Here is a 16,084-nt window from a genome sequence, read left to right as displayed (position 1 = left end):
CAACCTTTCTGTGCCTCAGTTTCTTCTCTCCAAAATGGGGAAAATAAGAGGGTCTGTTTCATAGGATTATTATGAAACTAAAATGAGATAATACATGTAAAGTACTTAGCACAGTTCTTGGCATGTGGTAAATTCTAAATAAACAATGATGCTGTCTCTTCAACACACTGTTAGCTCCTTGAAGAGAGACCGTCCTTAAAAAGGAAAAAAACCGGCCAGGAGCGGTGGCTCACACCTGTAATCCCAGCACTTTGGGAGGCCGAGGCAGGCGAATCACTTGAGGTCAGGAGTTCGAGACCAGTCTGGCTAACATGGTGAAATCCTGTCTGTACTAAAAATACAAAAATTAGCTGGGTATGGTGCCCCTGGCGTGGTGGCATGCGTGTGCCACTGCACTGCAGCCTGAGTGACAGAGCAAGACCCCATTTCAAAAGAAAAAGAAAAAACCCTCATTTGTTTTGTATACTTGGTGTATACAAAGTCCTGTGTTTTACTTATATTATTTCTTATCATTATAGCAATAGTGCAAAGTTGATAGCCCTAATTTGCACATGAAAAAACAAGAATTGGAGAGTATGTTACTGAAGGATAGTCAGCAGATAAGTTGTTTGTATTCCTGTCATCTGGCAGAGTGTCTATGACATAGTAATCGCTTAGTAAAAAGTTGTTGAATGAATTAGGGATATTAGTTTGATAATTTAGATGGACTTGACATTTAATCTTGTAGGTAAAACTCTTCCTTCTTTGTAGGTTTATATTATTCAGTTATAATCTCATTTATCAGTGTCATCTAACAAGTATGTTGACACCTGGCAAAGTCTCAGTCTTCTCTGTTTCAGCCTCCCTCCCTCTTCATTGCCAAGTCTGTCCTTCCTGCTGGATAGCTGCAGCGTATATGTGGTTCTGCTATATGACAATTTCATTTCTCTGTAACTCCTGTGATAGTGACCTCTGTTCTACTTCTGATACCTATTTCATGGCTATGTTCTGTGCCTCATCACCCAGGGTTCTAATCTTTGAAATCTGGAATGCTGATATCCTACTTTCTGACTTGAGTCTCCAGTCCTTCCAGTTCTCAGCCTCATTACTGCTTCTGTTCTTCAGCCCTATCTCTGGTCTTTCACTATCCACTTGTGATATTCCAGATCACTGTTTTTTTTTTTTTTTTTTAAATTTTACTGTAAGTTCTGGGATACATGTGCAGAATGTGCAGGTTTGTAACACAGGTATACATGTGCCGTGGTGGTTTGCTACACCCATCAACCTATCATCTAGGTTTTAAGTCCCGCGCGCATTTGTCCTAATGCTCTCCCTCCCTTTGCCCTGCCCCCAACAGGCCCTGTTGTGTGATGTTCCCCTCCTTGTGTCCATGTTTTCTCATTGTTCAACTCCTACTTATGAGTGAGAACATGCGGTGTTTGGTTTTCTGTTCCTGTGTTAGTTTGCTGAGAATGATGGTTTCCAGCTTCGTCCATGTCTCTGCAAAGGACATGAACTCGTTCTTTTTTATGGCTGCTCAGATAATTTTTAAATACATTTCAACGTATTCCTCTTTTTTATAATTAAAAAAAGTTGAGATAAAATTAACCTAACATAAAATCCACTGTTTCAAAGTGTGTAATTCATGGTTTTTAGTATAGTCCCAGTGTTGTACAACCATCACCACTATCTAATTCCAAAATATTTTTCACCCCGAAAGGAAACCCTGTATCTATTAGCAGTCACTCCCAATTCTCCTCTCCCTCTATCTTCTGGCAACCTCATCTACTTTCTGTCCCTGGATTTGCCTATTCTGAACATTTCAAATAAATGGAATAATACAATATTTGATCTTATGTGTCTAGCTCCTTTCTCTTAGCATGTTTTTAAGATTCATCCATGTTGTAGCATGTATCAGTCCTTTGTTTTTATAGCTGGATAATGCATCGTTGCATGGATGTACCTCATTTTGTTTATCCATTCATCAGTTGATGGACATTTGAGTTGTTTCTCTTTTTTGGCTGTTGTAAATAATGCCGCTATGATCCCTTTCAGAGTACTCTTAATTTTATTACATCATTTCTCTTCAGAGACTTTCATGTCCCTTCCATAATACCTACTCTGCAGAATTCTCCACTATTTTAAGTCTAACCATCTATATTATTTGTTCCACATTTGGCCTATAAAACCCTACAGGGGAAGTTACACAACTGTTTGGTGAAACCAACTAACTGATGGTGCTACACATTCCTGGAATTCTTGATATAAAGCAGTTTCCCCCAAATGCGGTCAGGTTCCTTTCTTGTTACTGTTAGTGGCTCTTCAAGACCTCAAGATTTGCCACATTGTTCTTCATTCTCAGCAGATGACCTTGTCTCTTCTTCTGCTTGGTGAGAATGCCTTTATTTCTTGCTCCTAATCTAGAAGTTTAACAGAATCTGTTCTTACAATTTAGTTTTTCTGCTTCTTTGAATGATAAAAGTATCCCTTTTTCTATACAGTTCCAAGCCCCCTGCCTCCTCAGGACTTTGCTTTGGCATCTCTCTCCTTTCCCTTCTCTGCCACCTCTATCTTAAGTAGATAAAGTTTTTTTTTTTTTTTTTTTAACTAAGTTTGTTTCTTAGTAAAACAAAACAAAAGCAAACAACAATAAGAAAACCTCCCCCTCTGACAAGGAAGCACAAATCTCTATTGAATAATTACCATGTGCCAGTAAGTTTGTGCTAAGAATCTTTTTTTTTTTTGAAGACAGAGATAGAGTTGTTGACCAGGCTGGTCTCAAATGCCTGGCCTCAAGAGTTCCTCCCATCTTGGCCTCCCAAAGTGTTGGGCTTACAGGCATGAGCCACTGGCCTGTGCTAAGAATCTTTATGTGTATTCTCTTACTCTTTTTTTTTAGTAACCATATATGGTTTGGTACCATTGTTATGTGTGATACAGAAGAAGAAATCGAAGTTTGTTGAGGTTAAGGTCACTCAGGCTCACTTAGATGTTTAAGTATGACAGTAGGTTGAACCTAAGCAGACTTAGCTGAGAACCCTATATTTTTTGCCATAATGTTTTACTATTAACCTGTCTCTCTTTGTTTTTATGGAAACTTTTAATTATTTTTGAATTTAATTTGTTGCATAATACCACCTATGTAGTACACAATTTGAAGGTAAAAAAGTGTGTACCTAGTGAAAATCAGTCATTTTCTAATCTCTTTCCTAGAGGAATGCACTGAACTAGTTTCTCTTATGCCCTTGCACAATTTTCGTTTTTTTTGAGACAGCCTCATTCTGTCACTGAGGTTGGAGTACAGTGGGATGATCTCAGCTCACTGCAACCTCTGCTTCCCGGGTTCAGGCAATTCTCCTGCCTCAGCCTCCCAACTAGCTGGGGCTACAGGTGCACACCACCATGCCTGGCTAATTTTTGTATTTTTAGTAGAGATGGGGTTTTGCCATGTTGGCCAGGCTGATCTTGAACTTCTGACCTCAAGTGATCTGCCCACCTCGGCCTCCCAAAGTTTTTGGATTACAGGCGTGAGCCACCATGCCTGGCCTTTTCACAAAATTTTCTAAGCATATAAAAGTATTTGTACTTTTCAGTACAAATGACTCCCCATTTCAACAAAAATATTAGCACTGTTCTACATTTTAATTTTTCTTTTAATATATCATGGATGTTATTTGTTATTATAGAGCTGTCTCATTTTAAAAAATGGTTGAATTGTATTACCTTGCATGGATATATCATAATTTATTTATCTAGCTGTCCGCTGACGGACGCTTAGCTTGCTACCAGTATTTTACTGTGACTGCAGTGAATAACTTTACATGTGTCACATGGCCTATCTGTAAAATATAGTTGTAGAATACATTTTAAAAAGTGAAATTGCGAAGTTAGAAGGTACGTTTTAAATTTTGATAGCTCTTGCTAAACTGCCTTCTGTAGATATTGTACCAATTTACACCCCTACCAACAATGCATGAGAGTGACTATTTCCCCATACCTGCCCTCTTTAAAACAGCATGTTATCAAACTTTTTGATCTTTGCTGTTAGTAAAAAAAAAAAAAAAATAGTAATTTCCATTTCTTTTATTATAGCGAGAATGAATATCTTTTCATGGGTTTAAGACACATGTATTTCTTTTAGGGGGGTGGTTATCTCTGCATGTATGTTACCCATTTTTTCTAGTAAATAGTTGGATTTTCAAAATGATTTATATACCCTTTTTTATGGTAGGGAAACTTGTCCTTTGTGATTTGTCTTAATATTGTTTTCCTATGTTGTTTCTTTTGACTGTGTTTGCTTTTTCCTTATAGAAATGTCTTATTATGTAATTGGATTGATCTTTTTTTTTTTTGCATGGTATTTGAGCTTCTCATCCTTCTCAGACTTCCCACTTTGAGATTATTGAAAAAAAAATACCTTCTGTTTTCTCTTTGATTTCTGATTCTGTTTTTATGTTTAAATCCTTATCTGTAACTAACTTGGGAGTCTGTAATACAATTTAATTTCTTTTTTTATCCCCTTCAGATGACTGTCCAGTGTCCCTAATATCATTTATCAGATAACTTTTCCCCCACTGGCTGGAGTATTACTTTAATCAAATATGGCATGTTTGTATCTGTTTTTTTGACTGTGTATTCTCTTACATTGATCAGTTTGTCTATTTGCATTTACTACCAGACTTTATTTACTATATTTTTGTAATATATTTTAATATCATATAGTACTAATGTTCCTACCTTATTACTGTTCTTCAAATTTTTTTTTGCTCATCTTGCATAGTGGTTACTCCATATGAACTTTAGAATCAGTTTTTCTGGCAAGACATTTTATTTTATATTGTAAATAGCAAATGATTTAAAAAGACATCTGTGCCAGCATTTCTCACAGTGGGTTTTGTGGAACGTTGGTCGTATAATAATGCTTCCTCTAACAAGAATTCCATGGTCAAATATTTTTGGGAAATGCTACATATTATATACCTCCCCTCTTGGATGCACATTGATAAATCAAAAGCCCTTAACAGTATAGCAATATCTTCTGTTGCCTCTTCTAGGAATCCTTCCCTGGTCCCCACAGCCCTGGTTAAATGGTCTTCCTTTTTTTTTTTTTTTTTTTTCCATGCATAGTTTTGTCATAGTAGTTGTGTTTGTGCTCTATAGAATTTATCTACTTGTTAGAATTATAGAATTAGAGTTTTTGAGAGCAGAGATGATGTTTTCATTTTCTGTTCCCCTAGGTCTTAGGGCAGCAGTTTTAATTTATACTCTTGAGATCCTTCAGGAGTTTTTCTAAAGTTTTTCTTGGCTCTTTTTCCTCTTCTTGGTGACCCCCCCCCTTTCCATCCCCTCAGTACTTTTCTCTCCTTTGTCTAGAACAGTTTCACTTTTATCTGTTTTTTAATATTTGACATTTACCCAAGATTTTGGTAAAAAAAAAAGTTCTGTGTCTGAAAGAAAGAGAAAGAAGGAAGGAAGGAATGGAAGAACAGGGAGATGGAGGGATAAAGGGAATGAAAAGAAGAAGGAAGGGAGAGAGAGAAAGAGAAAGATGAAAGAAAGAGAAGAGCCCAGTACTAAGGCGTAGACAATGCCTGGAACAATAGGTATTAGAGACATTTTTTTTTTTTGAGTACGTGGTTGATTAATCCCTTTAGCCGTCTGCGCTGATGGACTAATATTGAAACGATCACTGAGCTATCACACCAGTTTACTTCACCTTTCCTGCAACATACTTTTGTTGTTGTTATCACACAGCCTCTGGATCCTAAAAGGTCAACTTTTTTGGTACAACTCTGCTATGAATTTACTTTATAAGCCAAAGGAAAAAAGAATACTTTTCAATTAGTCTGTTTTGAGTTTATTGATGAAACAAATTGAACTTAACTAGGTCACCTTATATAGTTACTGCCAACACTTATTCAACTAAGTAATTTGTAAAACTATCTTCAACCTGATGAATTTTTTTTTTCTTTTTCAGCTTGTGAAACTTTGTATTGCAATGATTGATACTGGAAAAGCCTTTTGTGTTGCAAATAAACAGTTCATGAATGGGATTCGAGACCTGGCTCAGTATTCTAGTAATGATGCTGTAGTTGAGGTTAGTATTACTAAAATTAAAGTTAAAAATGAAAAAAAAAAAAAAAAGCAGTAAGACATTAAAGAATTGTGCGTTCATCTACCTTATTTATAGTTATGGTGATACTTAAAATTAGAAGTAGAAAAGTGGTCACCCATTGGTGCTGTCTTGTGTAATTCTGTTTTCTAAGAGAAGTTGATGGTTGATTTGCATTGCGCATTACCTAGCATGGCTCTTCTCACCTAGTTTCGCATTGTTTTGGTCAGTTTAGTAAGTTTACTTGCTGCTAGGTGAGCTGAAGCACCTGTCAGAGGGCCTGAGCAGGAAGATCAAGATCATGCCTACTAGTAGCTGCTTATAGGGGCACGCAGAGAGCATTAACCTAAGTACAGCATCTAACTTTGTGTATGGGGGGCTGTATAAGTTCTGATTAGCCAGCTTATGCTGAGTTAGCTTAGATCCCTTGGTATACTATGTGGTGTTATATTTCTTTCATGAGAAATAATAACTGGTGAAGAAATGGGTATAGTTTGATGATGATTTGATTCTAGATGCCTACGTGGGCCATCTTGATACACGCAAAACAATTTTACCTTAGGTTTATATTTGCCATTTCTATTGTTAGCATAATACCAATGAAGGGGCAATATTAATTCTTTCACATTTTTAGGGTTTTATTTGTTACCATGTGTAGACGTGACCTCTGCAGAGTGTACCCATGAGGTAGTGAGATTGTCCTTGGAAATAAATGTTACTGTTTACAGTGTAACTTGATCTTCTGTCAGAAATTCTGAGGTCACATTTTTGTGACATATTTAAGTGGCTCATAAATGATTTGGTTTTCTTTTCCTTTTTTTCTCGTAGACAAGTTTGACCAAGTTTTCTGACAGTCTTCAAGAAATGATAAATTTTCACACAGTAAGTGTCAGTAAGTAGGTGTTACTATGACCATATTAACATTTTAGTATTTTTCATGAGTCGCAATATTTTATGAAATGACTAAAAGGGAATCACATGGCTTTGATTGGTCGTCAACTTTTTAGTTGGATGAATCTAAAATGTACACTGTGTGTGTATTTGTGAGTGTGTGTGCGCACGCATGCGTGTGAAAGAGTAAGAGTATTATTTTCCATTCTAATATAGTGAACTTAATATCATTGAAGGACATACACCCAAAAGTTAAATTTTTTCCCTTTAAGTTGTGGCTTTGTAAAATTTTTAAGCATGTATTTAAGAATAAGGAAGTAAAAGTCGTTTTAAATGTAGCTATTTCTTTTTAGATACTTACCAATATATCCCCTTTATCTAAACAATTACCAATATTAAAGAGTGCTATATTCTTTGAACTATTTATATGTGTGTTTAAGATTTGTGGGCATTTATCCTTCAAGAATGAGAGATATATATTACTTTGGGAATGTCACAAAATTCCTTTACAAAGTTTGCAAAAGTTTACTGCAAATATGGCAGCTTGTAAGCTATATGTTTCTTATATTTTTTAAAAAGCTTAACCGATATGGCTGTTGTATAATTATTTAATCAGTGCTTTAAAATTTATTAGCCTCTATCTGTAATAAGAATATCAATACTTATAATCTTCATAAAATCTGCTTGTTTTTGGTTCTTAATTTGATTTTAATTTTTTTTGTTGGTTAGCATATTTAGGATGAAGTAATATGACAATGTTTATTTTAATTATAGTTCAAATTTTAGCTATGCCAATATTGACATGTACGAGTATCTGCTTGAGTGCCTGTTTTCAATTCTTTTGGGCATGTACCTAGGTGTAGAATTACTGGGTCATATGGTAATTCTATGTTTAACTTTTTGAGGAACTGCCAAACTGTTTTCTACAGAGACTGTACCATTTCACATTTCCACCAGCAGTGTTTGAGTGTTCCAAGTTCTCCACATCGTTATCAACACTTGTTATTGTCAATTTTTTTAAAAAAATTATAACCATCCTAGTAGGTGCGAAGTGGTATCTCATTGTAATTTTGATTTGCATTTCCCTAATGACTCATGCAGTTGAGTATCTTTTATGTGCTTACTGTTTTTTGTGTATCTTCTGTCATTGTTACCATTGTTGTCTATTGAAGTCCTTTATTTATTTAGAGATAGGGTCTCACTCTGTCACCCAGACTGGAGTGCAGTGACACAGTCATACCTCACTACAGCCTAGAACTCCTAGGCTTAAGCGATCCTCTTACTGTAGCCTCCCAATTGGCTAGGACTACAGTTATGTGCCACCATGCCAGGCTGATTTTTTTTTTTGTTTTGGTAGAGATGAGGTCTTGTTCTTTTGCCCAGGCTAGTCTTGAACTCCTGGGCTCAAGCCGTCCTCCCGCCTCAGCCTCCAAAGCACTGGGATTACAGGTGTGAGCCACTGCACCCAGTCCCTTTGTCAGTTATTTAATTGGGCTTTTGTTGTTGTTGTTGTTGACTTACACTTGTTTTACATAGTTTGGATATTAAACCCTTATCAGTATATGTTATACAAATATTTTTTCTCATTTTGTAGGTTTTCTTTTTTACTTTCTTGAAAATATCCTTTGACGCACAAAAGTTTTTAGTTTTGATCAAGTCTGAAGTTCAGTTTATCTATTTTGTCTTTTGTTGTTTGTGCTTTTGGTGTTATGTGTAAGGGAATCCATTGCCAAATTCAAGATCATAAAGATTTACCCTTACGTTTTCTTCTAAGAGTTTTATGGTTTTAGCTCTAGTATTTGACACCAATTTGACCACATAATAGTTTTCTTTTTGCCTTCTGTTGAATTTAGATGACAGTGTTTGGTATATTTGATTTCTCTTTAAACCAAATGTAATTTAATAAGAAAGTTTTTTTTTTATATAAATGATTGACTTTAAATTGACATAATAGACTAAATGTTTTCTCTATAATTTATTATCCTTTGAAATATTCCTCTCCTTTAAAGCAGTAAATCTTATGCTATTTCTTTATATAATAATACCTTGCTCTTAGTTATGGTTTTAAATGTGAAAAGTTATGATTAAGATAAACTTTCGGCAAATAATTTTTTTTTTTTTTTTTTTTTTTTGAGACAGAGTCTGGCTCTGTCTCCCAGGCTGGAGTGCAGTGGTGCAATCTTGGCTCACTGCAGCCTCCGCCCCCCGGGTTCAGGTGATTCTCGTGCCCCAGCCTCCCAAGTTGCTGGGGCTACAGGCATGCACTACCATGCCCGGCTAATTTTTGTATTTTTAGTAGAGACGGGATTTTGGCATGTTGGCTAGGCTGGTCTCAAATTCCTGGCCTAAAGTGATCCACTCACCTTGGCCTTCCAAAGTGTTGGTATTACAGGCATGAGCCACCGCACCTGGCCTTGAAGCAAGGTATATATGTATTATTTCCTTTGGAGGAATAGAGATTGGTTTTTTGTTTTGTTTTTTGTTTTGAGACGGAGTCTCACTCTGTTGCCAGGCTGGAGTGCAGCGGCGCAATCTTGGCTTACCGCAACCTCTGCCTCCTGGGTTCAAGGGATTCTCCTGCCTCAGCCTCTGGAGTAGCTGGGACTACAGGCGCCCGCCACTACACCCAGCTAATTTTTTGTATTTTTAGTAGAGACGGGGTTTCAACATGTTGGCCAGGATGGTCTCGATCTCTTGACCTCGTGATCCGCCTGCCTTGGCCTCCCAAAGTGCTGGGATTACAGGCGTCAGCCACTGCACCCAGCTGAGATTGGTCTTTTTAATACTAGTGCTCTTAATCTTAATGTGCACCTACATTCCTGAAACGTATGCAGATTCCACTTTTCTCACTTTTCTTTCTCTCTCCTTCCTCCCTCCCTTCGTCCCCCTCCCTTCCTCCCTCCCTCCCTCTTTTTTTTTTTTTACTATTCCTTATACTTGAGAAACCTCATACTCTGTTGACTGTAAAACTCATGTTGCTTTAAAAAGATAATTTGTATACTAAGAAAAAAACCACTCTTTGTCCGTCTGTCTGGAGGTCTGAAGGCTATATGTTGGTCAGCTTGTTTGTGTTTACATACATGTTTCTATACATGAAGAACTTTTTGTCTGACACTATACCCAGAACTCCAGTGTGTATTTTATTCCCTTATTTTGACAGCATCTCAGAAATTTTCCTTTTAATAGATATAAAAATGAAATTGTGAGTCCTTGGTTTACTTTCTTTTAATTTTCTTCTTTTTATAGTTAATATACCATCTATTCTATCTGGCCTTTTTGTTGTTTTGTAACCAACACTTTGAATTTTTTTCAGTAGGAATGACTTGTGTCACTTGAACTAGAATTCCTATATTTGTGGCAAAAGTTCTTCCCTCATCATAGCCCTGTTATACTTCACTTTAATTAGACTATGGCTAGGGATAACACTTACCTCATTTACTGTTCTACTCCCGGTAGTTACATCATTCTCATTTTAGGGAAGTCATTTAATTTTTCTGAGATTCACATTCCTCCTCTGTAGGCTGGGCGCGGTGGCTCATACCTGTAATCTCAGCCCTTTAGGAGGCTCAGGTAGTTTGATTGCTTGAGCCCTGGAATTAGAGACCAGCCTGGGCAACAGGGCGAAACTCTGTCTCTACAAGAAAGAGAAAAATTAGCTGGGTGTGGTGGCTCATGCCTGTAGTTCCAGCTACCCAGGAGGCTGAGGTGTGTGGATCACTTGAGCCTGGGAAATTGAAGCCACAGTGAGCTGTGATTGCACGCCTGCACTCTAGCCTGAGCGACAAGCGAGACCTTGTCTCCAAAAAAAGATGTGCATTCCTCCTCTGTGAAATGAAGGGGATTTACTAGATGACTTTCCATTATTAAACATTTATAAAATCATGAGGCATTTATCATTAGATTGAAATTTGGTCTCAGAGCCATTTGTTAAAATGTAGGAGAAGCCCAGTTATGTAAAATGCTTTATTTTTGTAGCATTCTCTGGAATTCTAATTACATAGCATCCCAATATAAAGGATGATTAAGAAAAACTGCTGAAAGATAACAAATAGTGTAACCTGCATTAGATTCTGTAGCAGAGCTCATAACAGTTGGGCTTTGGTATATCCGTTTGTGTAAGGATAAAAGTCTGGATATTCCAGAGGTGTCGTTTACCAACTCTGTGGGCTTAAATAAATGTTTGAAAATAATAAAACCATTTGTGTTATTAGTCAAGTAAAGACTAAACATATGTTGAAGTCAGATTGTCCGGTCATTTAATAAAATAAATCATTTAGATTATCATGTAATTTATTTATTTATCTGTAAAAATGGATAGAACTCTTCTTATTCCTTTTAGAATGAGAATATCCTAGGTTTCTCTTTAACTCATATGTTGTTGTTGTTGTTGTTTTTGTGAAATGGAGTCTCGCTGTCTCTCCCAGGCTGGAGTGCAGTGGCGTGATCTTGGCTGACTGCAACCTCCACCTTCCAGGTTCAAGTGATTCTCTTTCCTCAGGAGTATTATGTTTAAAATTCTTTTGTTTTATCGCAATATATATATATATCTTTTTGGAGATGGAGTCTTGCTCTGTTGCCCAGGCTGGAGTGCAGTGGCGTGATCTTGGCTCACTGCAGCCTCCACCTCCCAGGTTCAAGCGATTCTTGTGCATCCGCCTCCCGAGTAGCTGGGATTACAGGCGCCCACCACCACACCTGGCTAGCGTTTATATTTTCAGTAGAGATGGGGTTTCACCATGTTGGCCAGGCTGGTGTCGAACTCCTGACCTCAAGTGATCGGCCCACTTTGGCCTTCCAAAGTGCTGGGATTACAGGTGTGAGCCACTGTGCTTGGCCTTAATGCATATGTTTTTATAAGATGTGAACACACATGACTTTTTCAGAGCAGGTCATGTATGCTACATTCTACTAGATATTAGAATTGGTTTAAAGAGCGGCTTATTTTCCTAGAATTTAAGAGATTTTGGTGACTCCATTGATGACACTTTTGGATTCTAATTTGCTGTTGGTATAAGGAACTTGGAATATTTATTTGATTATTATCTTTGCTGATTGCAGCTTTAAAGTTGGTTTGCTACATAAATTCTGTGAACATGTATGACTCTTTTTGCTATCTATCTGTCTATCTGTCTGTCTGTCAATCATTTTTGATACAGGGTCTTGCTCTGTTGCCCAGGCAGTAGCGTGATCATAACTCACTGCAGCCTCGAATTCCTGGGCTTAAGTGATTCTCCTAGGAGTCTCAGCCTTCGGAGTAGCTGGGACCACAGGCATGCACCACCGTGCTCAGCTAGTTTTTCATTTTTTTGTCAAGATGGGTTCTTGCTATGTTGTCCAGGCTGGTCTCAAACTCCTGGGCTGAAGTGATCATCCTGCCTTGGCTTCCCAAAGTGCTGGGATTACAGGTATGAGCCACTGTGCCTGGCCAGTATTTTTTTTTTTTTTTTTTTTGTACATTTGATTTTTCAATTTAGAGCTGTACACTTAGTCACTCAACAAATGGTTTTAGGCAGTGAGAACAGGGTAGTTTCAGTGTTTCCCAACTCATCTCATCTCATGGCACAGATTGAAAATGATAGTCATGTTTGTATGGAACACTGGAGAAAACTTCATGGGGAGATAAGGGCACCTATCTGGGTGAAAAAATTTTAAGGTTCTTTTTAATGGAATTATATTTTTAGAAAACACAGTATTAGGGAAGATACTATGTATTGAATGTGTATAACATGTCCAGATATTTTATTTTTATTTCTTTATTTTTTATTTTTTGAGACAGAGTCTTACTCTGTCACCCAGGCTGGAGTGCAGCGGTGCAATCTTAGCTCACTGCAACCTCTGCCTCCCGGGTTCAAGCAATTCTCCTGCCTCAGCTTCCCAAGTAGCTGGGATTACAGGTCCCTGCTTCCAGGCCCAGCTAATTTTTGTATTTTTAGTAGAGATGGGGTTTTACCATGCTGGCCAAGCTGGTCTCTAACTCCTGACCTCAGGTGATCTGCCCGCCTTGGCCTCCCAAAGTGCTGGGATTATATGAGTGAACCACCACGTCTGGTCCAGATGTTTTAAAAAATAAGGTTGAGCTTGCTTCAAAAAACTTAACTTTAAAAAAAGGTCTTCTGTGGGAGGCTGAGACAGGAGAATGGCATGACCCCGGGAGGTGAAGCTTGTAGTGAGCCGAGATGGCGCCACTGCACTCCAGCCTGGGTGACAGAGTGAGACTCCGTCTCAAAAAAAGAAAAGAAAAGAAAAAAAAAAGGTCTTCTGCGTGAAATATTTTCAAGCGATTCCTGGTCAAGATTTAAAATTGATGATCCTTTCAAATTATTGGTCATTGTTAATGACGAGAAACTGCCTATATAGGCATATTAGCAAAAGGCAGGGGAATATTTGTTGCCCTTTTCCCCTGACTCTCAGGAGCTCCTCTCGCACATGTAATTAGAACTTAAATAATTTCATCTTCTTAAGTTGTATTTCAAAGAGGCAATCATTCATAAAATGGAAGTGCTCTTCTTTTTCTCTGATTGGCACAAGTAATGCTTATATTTTCTGGGATAAATTGGATTTTTTGTTTTTTAGATGGAGTCTCGCTCAGCCCCCAGGCTGGAGTGCAGTGGTGTCATCTCGGCTCACTGCAACCTCTGCCTCCCGGGTTCAAGTGATTCTTGTGCCTCAGCCTCCCTAGTAGGTGAGATTACAGGCGCTTGCCACCACGCGTGGCTAATTTTATCTTTTATTTTTTATTTTTAGTAGAGACGGGGGTTTCACCAAGTTGGCCAGGCTGGTCTCGAACTCCGGACCTCAAGTAATCCACCCATCTTGGCCTCTCAAAATGCTGGGATGACAGTGCCTGACCTGGATGGATTTTGAATAAAATAATGAAGCCTTTCTGCAGGTTTACACAGAAGTTGCTCTACCTCTTCCCCCTTCTGCCTACTTTTAACAATTCTCTTTTTGAATTCAGACGATAGCAGTGACTCACTTAGTGACTCATTTTCAGCCTCATGTTTCCACATTCTAAATCCATAAAGTTTGTCAGTATATGTTTTTTTGAGACAGAGTCTTGCTCTGTCGCCCTGGAGTGCAATGGCGTGATCTCTGTTCACTGCAACGTCTGCCTCTTGGGCTCAAGCAGTTCTCCTGCCTTAGCCTCCTGAGTAGCTGGGATTATAGGTGTCCACCACCTGGTTAATTTTTGTACTTTTAGTAGAGATGGGCTTTCACTATGTTGACCAGGCTGGTTTCCAACTCCTGACCTCAAATGATCCACCCGCCTCGGCCTCCCAAAGTGTTGGGATTACAGGTGTGAGCCACTGTCCCTGGCAGTATATGTGAATTGTCAAAAATTTTAAGGACTGCTTCATACAAGTTAATCAGATAGCAGGGTGCCAGTTAGTAAAACCATTTTTTAAAGTCAATAACTAGTGTTAAACAAATCTGCAAGTTGAGAATTATTCCTCCCAAGCTGTTTGAATTCTACTTCTTTTAATTCATAAATTTTAGCAAAATTTGTTCTCTGGAAGTCAGTGCACTTTTGTATGAAATAGAAGATAATGATATTCTCATAGTATTTCTTTGATGATACTTAATGTTTAGTCTTAGATTTATCATTTTGATAACATTTAATTTGGAATTAATATGTATCATATCTACATGCATACTTTTATATATGAAAGATCCTCTGTGAAATGTTTTACTAGATCATCAGAGTTTTCCAAATAAATCTTTTATTTTTATTTTTAAATGAACTTCTGGGCTCAAGCAATCCTCAGACATCACCAAGTGCTGGGATTACAGATGTGAGCCACTGCACCTGGCTCCAAATAAATTCTTAATGTAAGTTTACATCTTGTAGTCATTGTTAGCTACACTATCAGTATGCAAAATTACAGTGTTTCCATAATATCTTTTTTGTTTCACAGTTTTTCTTTAGCATTTTTACTTTTATCATTAGGCTTTTTTTTTTTTTTTTTTTTGAGACGGAGTCTCACTCTGTTGCCCAGGCTGGAGTGCAGTGGTGCCATCTCGGCTCACTGCAAGCTCTGCCTCCCGGGTTCATGCCATTTATCATCAGGCATTTCTTTAGGTAGTTTGCAAAACAGTCAGTGCTCTTCCAAGATACTATATTCAAAGTTTATTTATTTTGTTTTGAGACAGAGTTTTGCTCTGTCACTAAGGCTGGAGTACAGTGGTATGATCATAGCTCACTGCAGCCTCGACCTCCTGGGCTCAAGTGATCCTTCTGCCTCAGCCTTCCAAGTAGTGGGACTACAGGTGTACCACCATGCCTGGCTAATTTTTTTTTGTAGAGCGAGAGTCTTGCTGTGTTGCCCAGGCTGGTCTTGAACTCCTGAGCTCAAGTGATATTCTTGCCTCAGCCTCCCAGAGTACTGGGATTACAAGGTGTGAGCTATTGTGTCTGGCTTTTTTTTTTTTTTTGTAGAGACAGGGTCTCATTATGTTGCCCAGGTTGCTATTGAGCTCTTGTGCTAAAGTGATCCTCTCTGGGACTCCCAAGTGCTAAGATCAGAGGCATGAATCACTGTGTCCAACCTCAGATATTTTTTTCTGCTGTTAGCTTGAGCACAGTTACTAATGTGCAGAAGCATCACTCAGCAATGAAAACTTTTTGATAGAGTAGGATTAGTCATTATGCATGTGTTTAGCTGGCATGCCATAAAATGTTATTCTCTTATTGAAATGTGGCACCTTTTCTGTTTCTTGTGCTGCTTTGGAAATTAACAAAGTTCTTGACATTTTTTTCCTGTAGGCTGGTATATTTTACAATTCTGCAATTGTATGCAGCATTCTGGCTGTTGCTCTTAATTGAGTAACCTTGTAGTTAGCTTCTTGATCTGATATTATTGTAACTAATCTCGTAAAATAACTTTGTGTCTTATTTTGTGTTTGCAGAGGTTTAGTGTGCAAATCTTTCTGTATGAATGTAATTCTGCATTCTTAAAATGTTTCAATGTAAATTTTATTGAAAGATTATAAAATTAAGAATTTTGGGCTGGGCATACTGGCTCATGCCTGTAATCTTAGCAGTTTGGGAGGCCGAGGCAGGTGGATCACTTGGGGCCAAGAGTTTGAGACCAGCCTGGCCAT

General features: G+C 37.9%; 1 protein-coding gene across 4 annotated transcripts in view; it reads left to right on the top strand.

The window, feature by feature from the left end:
* ACAP2 (ArfGAP with coiled-coil, ankyrin repeat and PH domains 2) overlaps positions 1-16,084 on the top strand; it is a 178,488-nt gene that overhangs the window by 65,043 nt on the left and 97,361 nt on the right. For all 4 annotated transcript variants that reach the window (XM_032171944.2, XM_032171943.2, XM_032171939.2 and 1 more), the window contains exons 3-4: positions 5,957-6,076; positions 6,920-6,973. In XM_032171944.2, coding sequence (XP_032027835.1) covers positions 5,957-6,076; positions 6,920-6,973 — 174 coding nt within the window. The remainder of the gene's footprint in view (positions 1-5,956; positions 6,077-6,919; positions 6,974-16,084) is intronic.

Source organism: Hylobates moloch, unplaced genomic scaffold, assembly GCF_009828535.3.
Source record: "Hylobates moloch isolate HMO894 unplaced genomic scaffold, HMol_V3 SCAFFOLD_13, whole genome shotgun sequence".
Classification (NCBI taxonomy): Eukaryota; Metazoa; Chordata; class Mammalia; order Primates; family Hylobatidae; genus Hylobates; species Hylobates moloch.
This window is presented reverse-complemented; position numbering and strand designations above follow the sequence as displayed.